The sequence below is a fragment of the Apteryx rowi genome, unplaced genomic scaffold (genome assembly GCF_003343035.1).
Source record: "Apteryx rowi isolate R43461 unplaced genomic scaffold, aptRow1 scaffold_538, whole genome shotgun sequence".
In the NCBI taxonomy this organism is placed as follows: domain Eukaryota; kingdom Metazoa; phylum Chordata; class Aves; order Apterygiformes; family Apterygidae; genus Apteryx; species Apteryx rowi.
This window is the reverse complement of record NW_020450803.1, coordinates 219888-235020: the sequence shown is the minus strand read 5'-3', so window position 1 is coordinate 235020 and position 15133 is coordinate 219888. Positions and strand designations below refer to the sequence as shown.

At 36.6% G+C, this 15133-nt stretch overlaps 1 protein-coding gene across 1 annotated transcript in view; it reads left to right on the top strand.

Annotated features, from left to right (window-relative positions):
• Window positions 1–211: 211 nt before the first annotated feature.
• GABRB1 (gamma-aminobutyric acid type A receptor beta1 subunit) overlaps window positions 212–15133 on the top strand; it is a 67042-nt gene continuing 52120 nt past the window's right edge. The window contains 1 exon segment of the mRNA XM_026081154.1: window positions 212–426. Coding sequence (XP_025936939.1) covers window positions 221–426 — 206 coding nt within the window. The 5' untranslated portion in view covers window positions 212–220.

Below are 15133 nucleotides of genomic sequence, written 5' to 3'. Positions count from 1 at the left end.
TAACATGAACAGGCCAAGACTCATGGTCATGGTAAATAACATTAAAATGTTCCTTACATTTCTCACTGTGCTACTGATATTCAGTTATTGAATTGAAAGCCATCTAAAAAATAAACTGGTGTTAAGTTAATCATTAGGCAAAACACAAAAAGACCTTCTCATTCAACTCTTTTTTTTTTTTTCCCCCTCCTCTCCCATTCCCTAGGACTACACCCTCACCATGTACTTCCAGCAGTCCTGGAGGGATAAAAGGCTCTCCTATTCTGGAATACTTCTAAACCTAACGCTGGACAACAGAGTGGCTGACCAGCTCAGGGTGCCTGACACGTATTTCCAAAATGACAAGAAGTCATTTGTCCATGGGGTGACAGTGAAAAATCGAATGATTCAACTCCACCCTGACAGGACAGTCCTTTATGGCCTACAGTATGTTGGGTTTTTTTAATCAGGCATATCGCTGTCTTGGCAGAATGCAAGTAGTAATTGCTAAGTGCCGGCATTACCACCACTGTCCTTCTCTCTTTTCTCTTGGTTTCTCACTGCAGCTTTACGAGCCAACAAATACTCAATCCAGAACACAACAATAATACTGCTAAATATTTTCCACAAGGCATCATAACTACCTTTAATAAGCTGTAGCCATAACTAACAAAGCCTAATGCCTCTGTATCTTTTGGCTCTATTTTTCTATCTTCAGTCCAGAGATAAAAGTTTCTTTTCAGGCTCAATAGGAAATTTTACCAGCTTCTTTAAAAAGGAATTGGAATATCAACAAAAGTTCTAATTAACTGGCTTTGCTTGCGTACATGTACTAGGCAGTTTGGACTTGATACAATGTTCAATTTAAACACAGTTGAGGAAAAATAAAACAAGGTTAAATCATCTGGCTTCACAGATGAATAAACAACAGAAATACGAACTGAATACACTGGGCTGGTTTTAGATCATTTTAGCAAGACATTACCACTTCTGCATGTCTATTAGATAGTATTATTTCTATGATGAAACACAGTCCTCTTAGCTATTTTTTCAGTAACTTCCAGTTGCTTAAGCAGTATTACACACATAGGTGGACAGGCTGACCTAGAGCAGTGTGATAGCAAGTAACGGGGTCTTTGGCTCTGGGATGAGTGAAGGCATCATAGCTCCTGACCCTTGGGCCTTCCAGAGCCCTGCACAAGGAGCTCAGCAAGGTGCAAACCCACAGTGCCAAGAGGCTTGTGTCTGAGACAGCTCTAACCTCGTCCCAGTACAGCCAGGAAGATACTGGATTCTTTATTTTTTTCCATGTTTTAGTAAACTGCAGGTCACTAACTGTAATCCTTTCAGCACAAGCAGTGTCTCACATTACTTTTCTTGACTTTTCAGGAAAGAGTCTCTAGAAATATCTCTCAAAGCTTTAGATTCTCAAACCAACACATGCTGTTTCTTTTGCTTGCCCTTTCTCACTTGTGCAATAGGTCCTGGGAAAGATGCTGGGGGATATAATCTATCCTTAATTAAAGCACTTATGAGAATTTTATTAGTTTGTTGTACTGAGCTTCAAATTCAAATTCTTATGTCATGATGGAAACTGATTTAAATCATCCTTGCCTAGTCTTTTATGCCACCTCTCAATTATCTTCAGCATTTTGCTACTGGAACAATGACATCTCATTGCTTCTGAGATACCTGTTCTGTTATCATGATGTTGCCTCAAAATAAACAGCAGCAGAATTCCATCTGGTGTGTTTAAAGCAACAACGGGTTGCATATCCTTCAAAAATATTTACTGCTAAGAAGCATAACAGACCTTCAATGATACCTTTACACAGATCTCCCTCACTTCTGATGTTCAAATATTACTAACCCATCTTTCATTAGAGCAGGTCTTTATTTATTTCAGGGCAGCAGGACTGAGCACATCATGAGAAATATGCGAAGGGCTGGCTCTGAGCACTGACAATAACCTTTGGTTTTAGTCAGACCATACAGTTTTTACACTATGGCAGCAGAGGGTTCCAGGCCACCTTGCTAGGCATAGTAAAACTATAAGGGGGTGAGTGGGAAGGACAGTCTTTGCCTTCAATGTAAGGACTTACAGTTTCACTACTTTCTATTCACAGATGGTCTACTATGGCAAAAACTGTATCAGACCCTGACCCATTCTGACCACGGAAGGACTTTGCAGCTACAGTCCATATCCATGCCTGAGCCAAAGGGGAGAAAGCAACTGGCACTAGCAGTGTATGCAAGGAAGACAGAATGCATGGCAAAAACGTAGCTGCATTTATCAACCAGGCTTCTTTATCTATAGGACAAAGAGCTACTCCGACCCTTGCTGGTTGCCTAAGGCGGGGGGGGGGGGGGGAGGAGGGGAGAAGCACCAAAGTTCACTTATCCTTTCTCAAGCTTAGGCAAAGATTCCTCCACTCTGCATGCTTGCAAAGTCAAAAGATCTGTATTTGCCTGGGAGCTGTATCATCATCAATATGCAACATTACTGTAAACTATAAAATGCATTTTCAGTATCATTCCTAGCTTGTGCAAAACCGTTTCATTTGATACAATCTCTCCCAGGTTACTTCGCATACAGTGCAATTAATTTGATAGAGATTGCAAACTGGTTTGTATAACTCATTCTGAGAAAATACATTTTTTCATCTTAATAGATCTACAGTCAGCTCCTTACTGCATAAAGCACAGCAGCACTCAAATGAGCACTGGTACACTAAGTCAATACCTTATTTCCCAAACAGAGGCTGAGGGGTGAGGAATGTGCTTGTCTAAATGTGGCTGAAAGCATGAGGAAGCTGTACAGGTGTAGTCTGAGTCACAGCTATATTTTGAAAGAACTGTGAAGGAATGCCAGGGAATGGGACTGACAATCCTTTTTAGTGAATGAGTGAGCAAGTCTAACTGAAAAAGAGCAGTTAAATGCTCTACTGGGGAAAAAAAACACAAACGAACAAAAAAAAAAAAGAGGGACAGAATAAGGCAGAATCCTGCAGAAATTTTATTTGCTCCCTTTGTTTTTCCGATGCAAAAAAAGAATTAATTAAATTCAGATACAAAATAAAAAAACAGCAGGAATAAAGGAATCATAACCTAGCCACTCCTGAGCTCATGACAAACAACCCACTTTTTTTTAAGGTTCTCTCTTCCCCAGACAGGGTGTCCCCTACAGCCATCTGACTTGTTAACAACAGGCAAAGTGGTAGCAGCAAGGTAAAAATCTGCTTCACCATTGGACCTATTTCATTTCAGAAATATTATTTCAACTCCAGCCAGACTTCTCGTAGATTTTGAAATCTGCATTTACACTCACGGTCACTCCTGTCCAGAGATGAACACTTCTCTCCAAATCTGACTCCTTCTGCTACTCACAGTACTCCTTCCTGACCAACTGGAGTTTACCCTAGTTAATTTTAAAAGATTGGAAAGGACACCCAGTGCTACTGCATGATAAGGATGATAAATCAGTGGGGGATCAGGAAATTTAGTCCATTTGCTGTATGAAGATCAATTCATCATGATTTTATTTCTCCAGTATTTAATTAGGCACTGGTGAGAAAAATCTACATGTTACATTGTTCTATACCTACCCCTGACAGCTACTGCGTAGCTGTCTCAAGTCAAAGCTGGATACTGCACAGGCAACCATAATGCAGGCATTCCCTAGCTCTGGAGCTGTTGGATTTGTAACTTTTATATTACGTACATAAATGGATGGAGTCTGTAAAATACTGTATATATAGTGAAAGGCAATCTCACTACTACTTTACCTACAGTTTTATGTGTTATACATAATGTAACATATTAAGCAATACAGTTCTATAATTTCTTTAACATCATTTGATGAAGAATATCAAAGAGACATAATTGTAGTTATTTACAACTGAAAGTATGCAGCCATAATTGAGGAAGTTAAGAAAAAAGTGAGTATAGGTAAAACTCATAGGGTGTGATCTATGTAGATCTTTACCACTGCAGGTAAAACAGAAAACCTCTAACGGCTTATGGGCTTCTATATACAAAACAAACATTTTTTTTTTCCTTCCAAAACACTGAGGCTTTTTTCAAAGTCAAGCACAGTATGGAGCCTAGGAAACCTGATAAAATGAAGTGGTAAATTGGTAGTTAATAAATAGCAAATGGAAACAAAAGACTACAAAGCCACAAGCTATGCTACAACTGCACAAGAAGAAAAGCTATTATTCTTTCAGACTGCCAAAACATTGTAAGAAGTCAAAGATGTAACTCGGAGAAAGCCCTGTCACCTTCCTTTAGCACTAATGGCTTCACAAACAACAACAGGCAAGCTGTTGTCCACCTCCAACTGAGAAAGAAATGTTCTCCTCACACCAGCAATCGACAACATGCAAATTCCAGCTGACCATGAAACTAATCTCTTCCCTTTCTATTCCTCCACCTCCAGTAAATAGCAAATTTGCCAAAAAAGTGCAGCTCTGTGGGAAGCAACTATTCATCAACTTATACTGAATTACCAAATAATTCCCTACATTTGATTTGGGACTTTCTTCCTCCAATTTCTAAATCCACCAATTAAATTTTTATTCCATTTTCACGTATTTTTAAGTGTAAAAATAACATAGGAAAGATGGGGACATCACTTCAGGTCGAATGAATCTTATTGGTTGCACATAAACAACCACTTAACATGGGCTCAGCTTTAAATGTATGAGCAGTGGCTCTTAGAATCAGTAATTAAGTGCATAAGAGTCTGCTGGAGTCACAAAGACTAGCTTTGTGGGCTTGAATTTAAACACAAGCTTTAGAGGCTGCAATTGATTGCAACTATCATGTACATCACTTTGAAGAACTGAATCATAAGCATTTTGTAGAGCAAAGTCCAGCAGGCCCGATTCAAAGACCACTTTAATTCAAGTAGATTTTGGACAAACTCAGATTGCTGAAATTATTTGTCACTTATTTAAATATATTAATATTGTTTAAAAACTATTTAACTACATTTATACTCTCCAAAGAGTAACAGAAATCAAACAAAACACAACAAATTATCAAATAAAACCAGAGGGGATTAACAAATGGTTAATTAGTTTTAAAGCTGAAGGACAGTACAAAATATATATTACATATTTTCTATGCAGCACATCAGATCTTGCTTTATTGGTATAAACTGTTTTCAGATGATTTCCCTGTCCTCCATCTTACAAACTGTTCTGCATATTAAATCTGAACAAGCCACAGTCATCCATTTCACTCGTATCAGAAATGGGAATGTCTTCCAACACCTTGGAATTACTACCTCTGCCGCTGTCAATGAAATCTACGTTAAGATCACCTTTCTCAATGGAACATTCTTTAATACCTTCTTTGGTAACAACTCCATACACCCTAATGCCCATCTCTGGTAGGTATATAAATAACAATATAGATAGTTGCCTCAAAAATATTAAGAGATATAGAAATTACATCAAAATAAATTTTCATGATAGAAAGTACTTTGACTGAGAAGAATCTCAAATAAATTTATACACATTCTAAGAATCTCTTCATCCAATAAGGGCATAGTCAACTTTGTATAAATATTTTTTCTTTACCTTCTTTTAGGGGACAGGTAGCAGGGGGAGATCTGAGTAACAACATTCACTAGGAGTTTTTGTATAGTTTACCATCTCATATTCCTCCTATCACAGGATGTAAAAGCTCTTGCCTGATAACCTGTTAGTTATACAGATATCTTATAACTGAACAACCAAAAAGCAAACCTCCACAAGCTTTTCAGAAGTGATCTCCACAACTCCAACTGTATCAGTGTGGCCAGCTGCATACATACCCATGCAGCAGTGTATATTTCACTGTCACACTCTAGAAGTTAGTGCTCAAGTTTACATAACTTTAGGTTATTTGCAATCCCCCTGAAATAAAAAATTTTGATCATGTTTCTTGCTTCATATACTTTGCAAATAACACCAAATAGAGATATACAGTTATAACATTTACCTATGTTTTTGGAACAAAAAGGCAAAAGCTGTTCTAAAACCACTGTAACTTAAGTCATAGATCTGGTGTGTATGGTTAGCAGTGTGTATTAGTCTTTTTTAATATATAATGCTCTACATGATAAATAATATATAACAACAGATATTCTGTGCTGAATCCCAATATGCTAACATAGTGTAAGCAGTATATTTCATACTGGTATGTATTTGGTATATACCACAGCGTATATTTTTTTCTGAAGTTCATTAAAAAGACACTTAATAGAAGCAAATCCATTTCACTCTAATAAAAAACAGACAAAGAGACAATAATTAAAGTTGTACCTTGCTACAGATTTCCAAATAATTTCTAGCATGTTGATAATAATTACTATTGAGGGGAAAAACGATAATAGGTCTTAGCTATCCAAAAACATCCTCACTCTCATTTAATTTATATTGATGTTGATCACTGACATCAATGAAGTACCAGGTTGCNAAAGCAAATATCTATGCATTTTCTATGAAGTGAAAGTATCAGGCAGGCAAATTAAGATTGCAGGGGAGGCTGCAAAAATTTTACAGATAGAGAGACATATACCAGACAGATGAATACACCTAGATCCACAAGAAGGAGGAGTCTTAATTTAGGTATTCTCTCTAAGAAATTAGAACTATCCTAATAATATCCTAAAGCTGATGAAATCCTAAATGAACTCTAGCACAACCAATTTGCTAAAGGCAAACAAGGTGAAAAAGGAGAACTAAAAACCTGCTAGTTTGTAGGGGCTGCTACTTATCAGACACATCGGTTTTGTTAAGAAAGCTTACACACTAGTTAGGCCGTTAGCAGTTCTGCGCTGCATGACACACAAGATGGGCTTACACAGTATCAGGCATTTAGTGGGTATCAGCATCAACAGCAACACTGCCCTGATTAATTCACAAAAACAGTTTTTAAGTAATCTTAACACAGATTAAGAAGCATTTCTTGAGCTCAAAGCAAAGATGCAAGTAATTACATACAAAAAAAAAAAAAGCAGCCTTCAGGAAATATGTCCTTCTTAACCCTGACTCTTCCTCAAACACTCCCAGCTGAGAGAAACAAGAATTTCTTCTCAAATATCCTTAGCCTAACTTAGAAGTAGCTGCAAGAACAATTTACAGTCTAGAAAACAGCAAGTCCTTGAGGACAAAAAAACACAATGTCAAATGAATTACTCTATAAATACAATAGGACATTATACTATATTATCGGCACATATGATCTCATAACTGTCAGGCCAAAGTGCCTTCTTCCTATTTTCTATTAAAAAAACAAGTGAGAAAACTAACAACTAGAATAAAGTCGTTAATAAGGCAACACTACTAAATATTGCTATAATATTGGTAATAGAATCCCACATTAAACTACAAGCCTGACCACTTCTAACTAGACTGGGAAGCTGACCTGTACAGATGTGAGAAAATAGGTATTTCAAATATAATTTATGTAATTTTGGATGAGATATTTTATTGCATTACAAATGTAATCCAGTTAAGACACTTAGTTACATTCATATATCCCGCTGAGCAAATTTTGCCCAAGTAACAGAAAATCTGGCCTTGGGCATCATTTTTTAGGGAAGAATCTCGAAGTAATTGAAGTACTTGAGCTACTAGGGGCCTAAAACAGGAGTCAAAAGTGCAGACAAATACAAAGCAAATCTAAAACTCACTCAGCAGTTAAGCCTACAGTACAATCTACACAGAAGTAACCACACAGGACTCTCAGCTGACAGCAAACTATTTCTTGAACTCTGGGTAAATCTGGGTTGCAACACCAGCCTCAGCTCCCCCTGACCCAGGGGGGTTTATCAACATCTGAGCTAGCTGGTTTCATGTTAGCCGAGGTACCCGGTCACAAATCAGAGTAACACAGGAAACAGAGCCACTGACTGCAAGTACTGAGAACTCCACGTTCCCCTGACAGAGTCACTGGCTCCAACTCTTGGAACTGCATTAAAAAAAATAAAAAATAAAAAACACCACGCACAACAGGTCCATCCTAAAGTCAGTTCAGTGAAAAGTATACTGCAAAACACTGAGCTTCTCTTTGGAAAGAGCAGCTAAGAGCACATCCACTATTTCAGAAGGGAAAGAATACAAGAGAGCCCAGAATGTTGAGTAATACAAGCCTAAGCAAGATCTTGAAAAACTATGGTATCACCCAGCAGAAGAAAAAGTGGCTCTGGGGTGCTGAGTATATTGCAGGCTACATTCAAATATATTAAATTAGAGGACTGGATCCTCAGGAAAACACAAATCCATTCAGATTTCTTTGTTGCAAGAAAGCAGAACAAGCACTAATTATTTGTACTTGCTTTTTGTGAAACTGTACATTTTCCACACATGAAAAATGCCCAGTTCTTCATGGTTAAAAGAAATCCCAAATGCCAGTTTTTCAAAAACGGGCATAGCAATAGGCTTGGTCCAACAAGACACTGACCACCTTCCAAAAAGATATATACCCTCTTATATTAGCATAATTTCTAAAGATTGTACATATGAGTTTATCATCTGAGAAGTTAAATTACTTTGAAAAGTTAGGCTGACTTCTCCCATGCATCATGGCACAGGTAGAAGAAACCTGGTGAAGTTCAACCCTTGGTACTTCTCAGGCTTGGGAATGTAACTATTTGATGATCAGATGCACGCTACCAACACATCTTTTAAGTCACCCTAACCGCCTCTGAGAATACGGTCACAAGAGACTGCAAATACAGCATTTTTCATAAGCGTCAGACAGATGGTTCTGTAAACTTTGTGAGACAACTTGATCAAGCAGTTGTACTGGAAACTTAAGTCATGAGATGTATGTTCTGTTCCCATCCCTGTTACTAATATATCTGCATAAATTAAGAACCTGTAAAGTAAATCTGGGGTGAAAATCTTGATATTTTTCATTAGCTGATGTAAGATGTTTTAAACTTGTCCTCAGATTTGATGATAAATTTATTTATAGAAGATACAGAAGACACAGATCTCTAAGGCTACCCCCTTTTTAGTAAAATGGGAGCTAACATTTAAAGAGTTTTTAAAAGTCTTAACCTTTAAAAGCTTTTAAAAAGCCTAGAAGTTATCCAAGTAAGAGCACGTGCAGGTTCCCCATGCTGTATTACCTTTAATATGTTCTAACTGGTAATCAAGGGACATAAATAAGGCTATTTGATTTACGCTTCATGTAAAGAAAGACTTTACAAATTTATTTTATTGGGAAAGATTCAGTTCAAATAACATCTTAACTCATGATTTTCTTTTGTCAAGAAAAGCATGAAATGTGTCAGTCTGTTCCCTTCTATTAAAAGGCAATTCCACAATGGATATTATTGATTCAATCTTTCGGTGCAGGTAAATCACATTCTATCTAGGAGAAAGGGGACGGTGCATTTTTTTCCCCATCATTGTCTTAAAGCTGCCTGTAGTTACATAATTCATTCAAAGATCAGGCCTGAAGTGCAACAAGCAATGTTCTGAAGAATATGCAGTTGAATAATATTCTTATTTGATAGCTACATTTTTAGTAGATTTTCAGTTATGTCCATTATCAATAAACTGGAGTGGGCTGTGCTTTTATCTTTAAAACACACCTTTGGAATAAATAATTTCCACTTGCTAATTAACCATGTATTGCTTTGTAAAAGTTAGTAAAGCAATGCTGATTAAACTAGAGCTTTGGATCAATGCGACTGAAACATTGTTGTGCACCACGTGCTGCCATCTTTACCTGATCCTCCTTTTTAAGTCCAGCTGTCAGCAAATGTATTCCAGCTGAAAATTAAGAATACTCAGCCACCCTGAAAAAAACAAGTAAGGTGGAAATAGCCTTTTTTCATCATATTCCTGTGAGCACTGGAGTTGGGTAAACATGATTAGTATTTTTTGCTTGTGAATACTCACAGGAATGTATAATGAAAATTGTGTCAGTCATACCTCCTTGTGCTCTTTTGGTGAGTGTTCCAGCACACTAGTTTTACAGGCAGCATTATTTAAGAAAGTTAAATTTGTGGCTCTAAGCACATTTAGACTCTAGACATACCCATGGAAATTAAAATTACAGGAGTATGCATAAGCTCCAAACAAAGCCAGTGCACCAGGCACTACAGTGTAAGTAGTAAAAACAACAGTGGTACTAAAATACCCTTATTTTGAACAGGCTAATGAAAAGTAATAGGACTGTTCTGCTACAAAGTGACAATTCTAGGCATACATACATAAAAAAAGCAAAAAAGGCATTATCATCTCACATTTTATGGAAGTGAGAAACAGTAGTCATGTAAATTGTTCAAAGTCACTGAGGAAATCCAGAACGGAGCCAAAAAATAAACCAATCAATCATCCAACTGAACTTCAATCTAAAGTCACTTTTACTTCTGATGTCAGGTTTACTTTTGTTGTAAAACCAATTCTAAGAGCTACCTCCCTTCATAAATATATGAAGTATGCTTTGAGTGTCCAATTAAAAAAAAATCAATTTCTACTGAGATTTAAAAGATCTAAGGGCAAAAATTTCAACTTGACACTATTTGCAATTGGATCCAAGAAAAAGCAATTACCACTGAAACATCTTGAGATAAGCTAAAAGAGTCAAGTAACCAAAATCTTACAAAAAAACACTTTTCAAAAAGATAGCAACTGTAAATGGTACTTTAACTCAAAGTCTAGGAAGTTTTAAAATACACAGCTATTACCCAAACATGGGCACTAAGATTAATTAATTAACTAAGATTAATATGCATTAAGATTACTGAAGACTTCTCAGTGTTACCTGGGAGCCCCCTGCTGGGATTCCACCAGCAGAAAACAAGCAAGGACAGAGGTCTTTTTCAAAGGTGTCACAGATGTTTCAGTAATGTTTACATACTGTAGATATGGGATATTATCCTTAGAGTCACAAAATGCTCAACTTCTCATAAGCAAATCACTACATAGCAGAAAAATAATAATTTTGCTCTGCACTGCAAATGTATTTGCTTATTATCAGTTAAATAATATTTAAAAATATTCCTAATTCTGGTACATTTGTGCTCTGAAGATTCAAATGGCACAGCCTGTGTGCTGGACATAAAGGTTCCAAACCTGGGGATGATCATTATAGATTCCACAAACAGAATAATATTAGTTCAGTTTGATTAACAAAAAAAAAAAAAAAAACCACCACACCCAGACAAAAAGTCCTACAAGAACATTTTTAGGACTGAAAAAAAGACAGAATTCACCTTAGGCTTATAAGGAAGACTGATTTTTGTTTTTTTTTAATCACACCAACTGATAAAACTGCAAAAAACAGACAAATTTCCAGTCACACAAGCTCCTCTTCACATCAAGCAAACAAACTTCAGGGTAAGTACAGCCTAGAACAATTGCTCTGAAGTTTTTTGCTAGCAAAACTCATGTAAAAGGTTTCAAGCCATGCTACAGTTCGCTACCTCCTTGGTTCCACCACACACTGCCTTCAGAGACCCGTGCAATTAAACTGGCTGGAATTCCAAGAACCAATTTTTCCCAGAAGTTTTCTTAAACGTATGTCACCTCACTGCTCTTGGTTATGAATGGCATGGTTCTAAAGCTTAGTTTTCACATTCATCTTTGAAGATACTTTGTAGGTCACACTGTAAGACCAAAATTGAGAGGTCAATGGTGGAGTGACTGTTCCATTAAAAATGTTTTCTCCCTGGCGATGATAGCTTGTCTTTCATCAATGAGTTGATGGCTGTTTGATATGTATATGAGCTTTCATTCACTAGTGATCTTTTATTCCATTTCTAATTCCTTTTCCTATTATTACTTAATGGCAAAATGTCAGGCTTATTTTTAAGATGTCAGAGAAAATATCAAAGTGTTTTCTTGAAAAATTCAAAAGCCTGCATGCCCACCAGATTATAAGTAAAGCTGCCTGAACACTGCACAATGCTGTGTATGAATTTTCACTCACAGAAGGAATAACTCAATCTTCTGCCATACTCAGTCACCTGTAGAATTTTTTTTTTTAAATCAGTGTGAGGTGTTATTTGCTGAATTGAACAGTTATTAGCATACTCAAAAAGACTGTCCCTAGCTGTAGCAAAAGAAGTTAAATGATCAGAGCAAAAATCTTATAGCTCTTCCTACTACTGCCAAACATGCAATTACTTTGTGTAAATGCAACAAATTAAATTTATATGTAAATCTTTCTCATTCCAAAGGACCCCTATATTAGGCCAAGGAAGAATGTGTTAGACCAGTAGGAGCTTCTATATAAAAAGTTTCGAATATTACAATATTTCTGAAACAGTTTTCAGATATATCTCCTGGAAAGGTTCCCAACTCCTTCCTTGAATACAAAAGTAAGGCATCCATTCAGGGGAAAGAAATCATTCTGTCAAACCACTGGTAACTGGGTTACAGTTTCACCACAGTGTAACAGCTCCTTATAAAGAACCATTTGCAACCCATAAAAGGCAAAAATTGACAAGCAATATTAAGCCCCTTCACCTGATGAACTCATGATCTCTCAGATGATTCTGAAACAGGAAAAAAAAAGGGGGAGGGGGAGCTAAACCCAGCATGTAACTTGTTCTCTACAAATTACGTATTCCACTTTCATCTTAACCTGTTGGGAGTAGGAAAGAGTTCCTGTTTGTTTATTTCTTAAGTAAGCCATCCTGCTCTTTGGAGAAAGGAAGAGCTGAAAAACTACAGTTCATGATAATACACTGAGCAGTCATCAAGGCTATAACATTATAGCATTTTTTTTTTAGGCTTATCTGAACACCAAGTCTCAGCAATAAACATGCAATTCAGCTACCACACCTGAAAAATAACAAAAAAAAAAGATACAGGATGGAAACAGGAAGATGAGAGTTTCAAAACAATACAGCTTGGCATGATTTCTTCCATACTTTTACATGTCCATTAGAGATATCTTGATGAAAGAATGCCCATGTACTTTATTACAGCTTCCATCATTAAAACATTTCAGAACAGAAGGGGAACTGCTGAATCATGAAGTCCAGAAGAGAATACCATATATAGTTGAGCAGCAACTTCTAACATCACATTTTTGTCTTGTCYCAGAAGAACAAGTAAAATTGTTTAAGTACCTCTTGGGTATTTCAAGAAGCCATGAAGCATCAGCAAGGTTGTGACAGAACACCACAAAGTGAGAGTTAAACACCATAAACAATCTGATCTGTTAGAGCTGGATATCTTAGAGTGGAAAATAAATTAATCTGAATAAGCTTCCAACATAATTTCAACATTATGATAAGGACCATCTCCATCATCTAAACATTAGCCTCTATCACAAACTCAAAAGCAGTAATTGTGTGTTGTATTTCCAGCTCATGCATCTGCAGGGTTTTTTTTAAAAGGGAAATTTTACTGTTTTTTTATTATATTATTTTTTATTGTTTGCAATAACAAACTCCCTGTTGAAGGTAGAAGCTAATTTGGGTTGTAAAGGCCATGGCTGAATACTTGCACAAATGGCAACTTTTGCTTATTATGTCCTCATCAACATTATATGGGTAAAGGTGCAGTGGCATTAAACAGAATTTATCATACTGTGCTCCTAAAGCTAAAGATGAAAGAAACAGACCCAACAACAGACACTGACTGTGAGAAATTATATCTCAACTATCTGCAGAAATTAAATGCAGATGGATTGCTAGGAGAATAGGAAAGTTTGAAGAGTCTGAGTCTGCAAAACATTAAAGCTCACTCAGGACGGGAGGAAAAAGGTGCCAAGGAGTTCCCGACATAGGTCAGCACTGGAGCCTGAGCCAGGAAACTCTCAGAAATGCATAAATATTACTTGTCTTGATGTTTAAGTAGCTGAGGAAGACAAGTCTTGTGTTCATTCAGCTTGTGGCTTTGGTTCACAAAATGTGGTCATTTTGTTTCTTTGATCAAGACTTTGATTCACTCTGCTGGCCAGAGGCAATAGCTAATACCTCCTCATATTCACACAACATCAAGCTTCCTTACACTTCATATATGCAAAAAATCTTGCAGAATTTGCACCACCATCCAGAACACAACTACTTTTCATGATTTTAGTGAAAAACCAAGTGTTCTCTAGCCAGTCTTTCTGTGCATGTACCTTAAATACAGCTCTACAGAAAAAATGAATGTGTAAAAAACACATTACAAGATTCCATGCATACCTCCCCTTGGATTTCAGACACAAATTTGCATAATTTTAATTAGTCTGCCAGTCCTGCAAAATCCTATAAGCGTCAAAAAGTATGTCTATACTTTGCAATGGAGCATGATGTGGACAACCTGAACTCTAAATATTTACTGGAACCTTTTACTTTTTTACTTTAGCAGGTCCACCTCTCTGGTTATCCCATATTCCATGCATCTGAAAAAGGTTCTGCCTTAAAACTGTCCCAAGAAGTCAGAACAGCTAGTGGCTTTTAAGTACCTAACTTGGATTATCAGGCAGTCTTTCTATGAAACTTTTAAAAGGAACGTGAATTGTTTTAAACGGGAGGAAAAAAAGGTAAACAGACAAAATAATATCTTCTCAGATATCTAGGTGAAAGCATTTATACAAGTACATTACTGTCATGCTCATCAATTACCTATAAGACATACATCCTTCTTTATATTATAAGGTATATATTAAGTTCCTGAAACAACACTGTTCGTAATAAGCCTATGTGCACCATTTCTGAGGGATGTTCAGTTTACAGAGCAGCACTGACATATTTGGTGCTTTCAAGACACAACGTAGGTGCGTATCATTCATCTAGAACATTGGTACACACTAGTCAGGCATTCAAGCAGATGAACTGGAGTGAAATATAAGAGAGCACTAACAGTATACTTGCCTAAAAGATAAATTACATTTTGAATATAACTGAAGTCTAAAACCAAATAAAACCAGACAAAGCTTCAACCCTGGAGCAGGTTCCTTCTCCTCACAGTTAAAATATAAATAAAGCTGCAAAAAAATCTATTCTGCATAAGCATGGGAACTGCTTATAATGTGTGGAACTTGTTTTAACCCTTAAAACATTTTTGTTATACTCAACTTCCATGTACTTTGTAAAACAACTGCCACTACTGAGAGAGAAAAAACAGTTTAAAAAAAAAAAAGCCTAATACCTAAATCAGAGCCATCAATGTAGTTTTGAGTTAGGAGTTCTTCTAGGATAAAA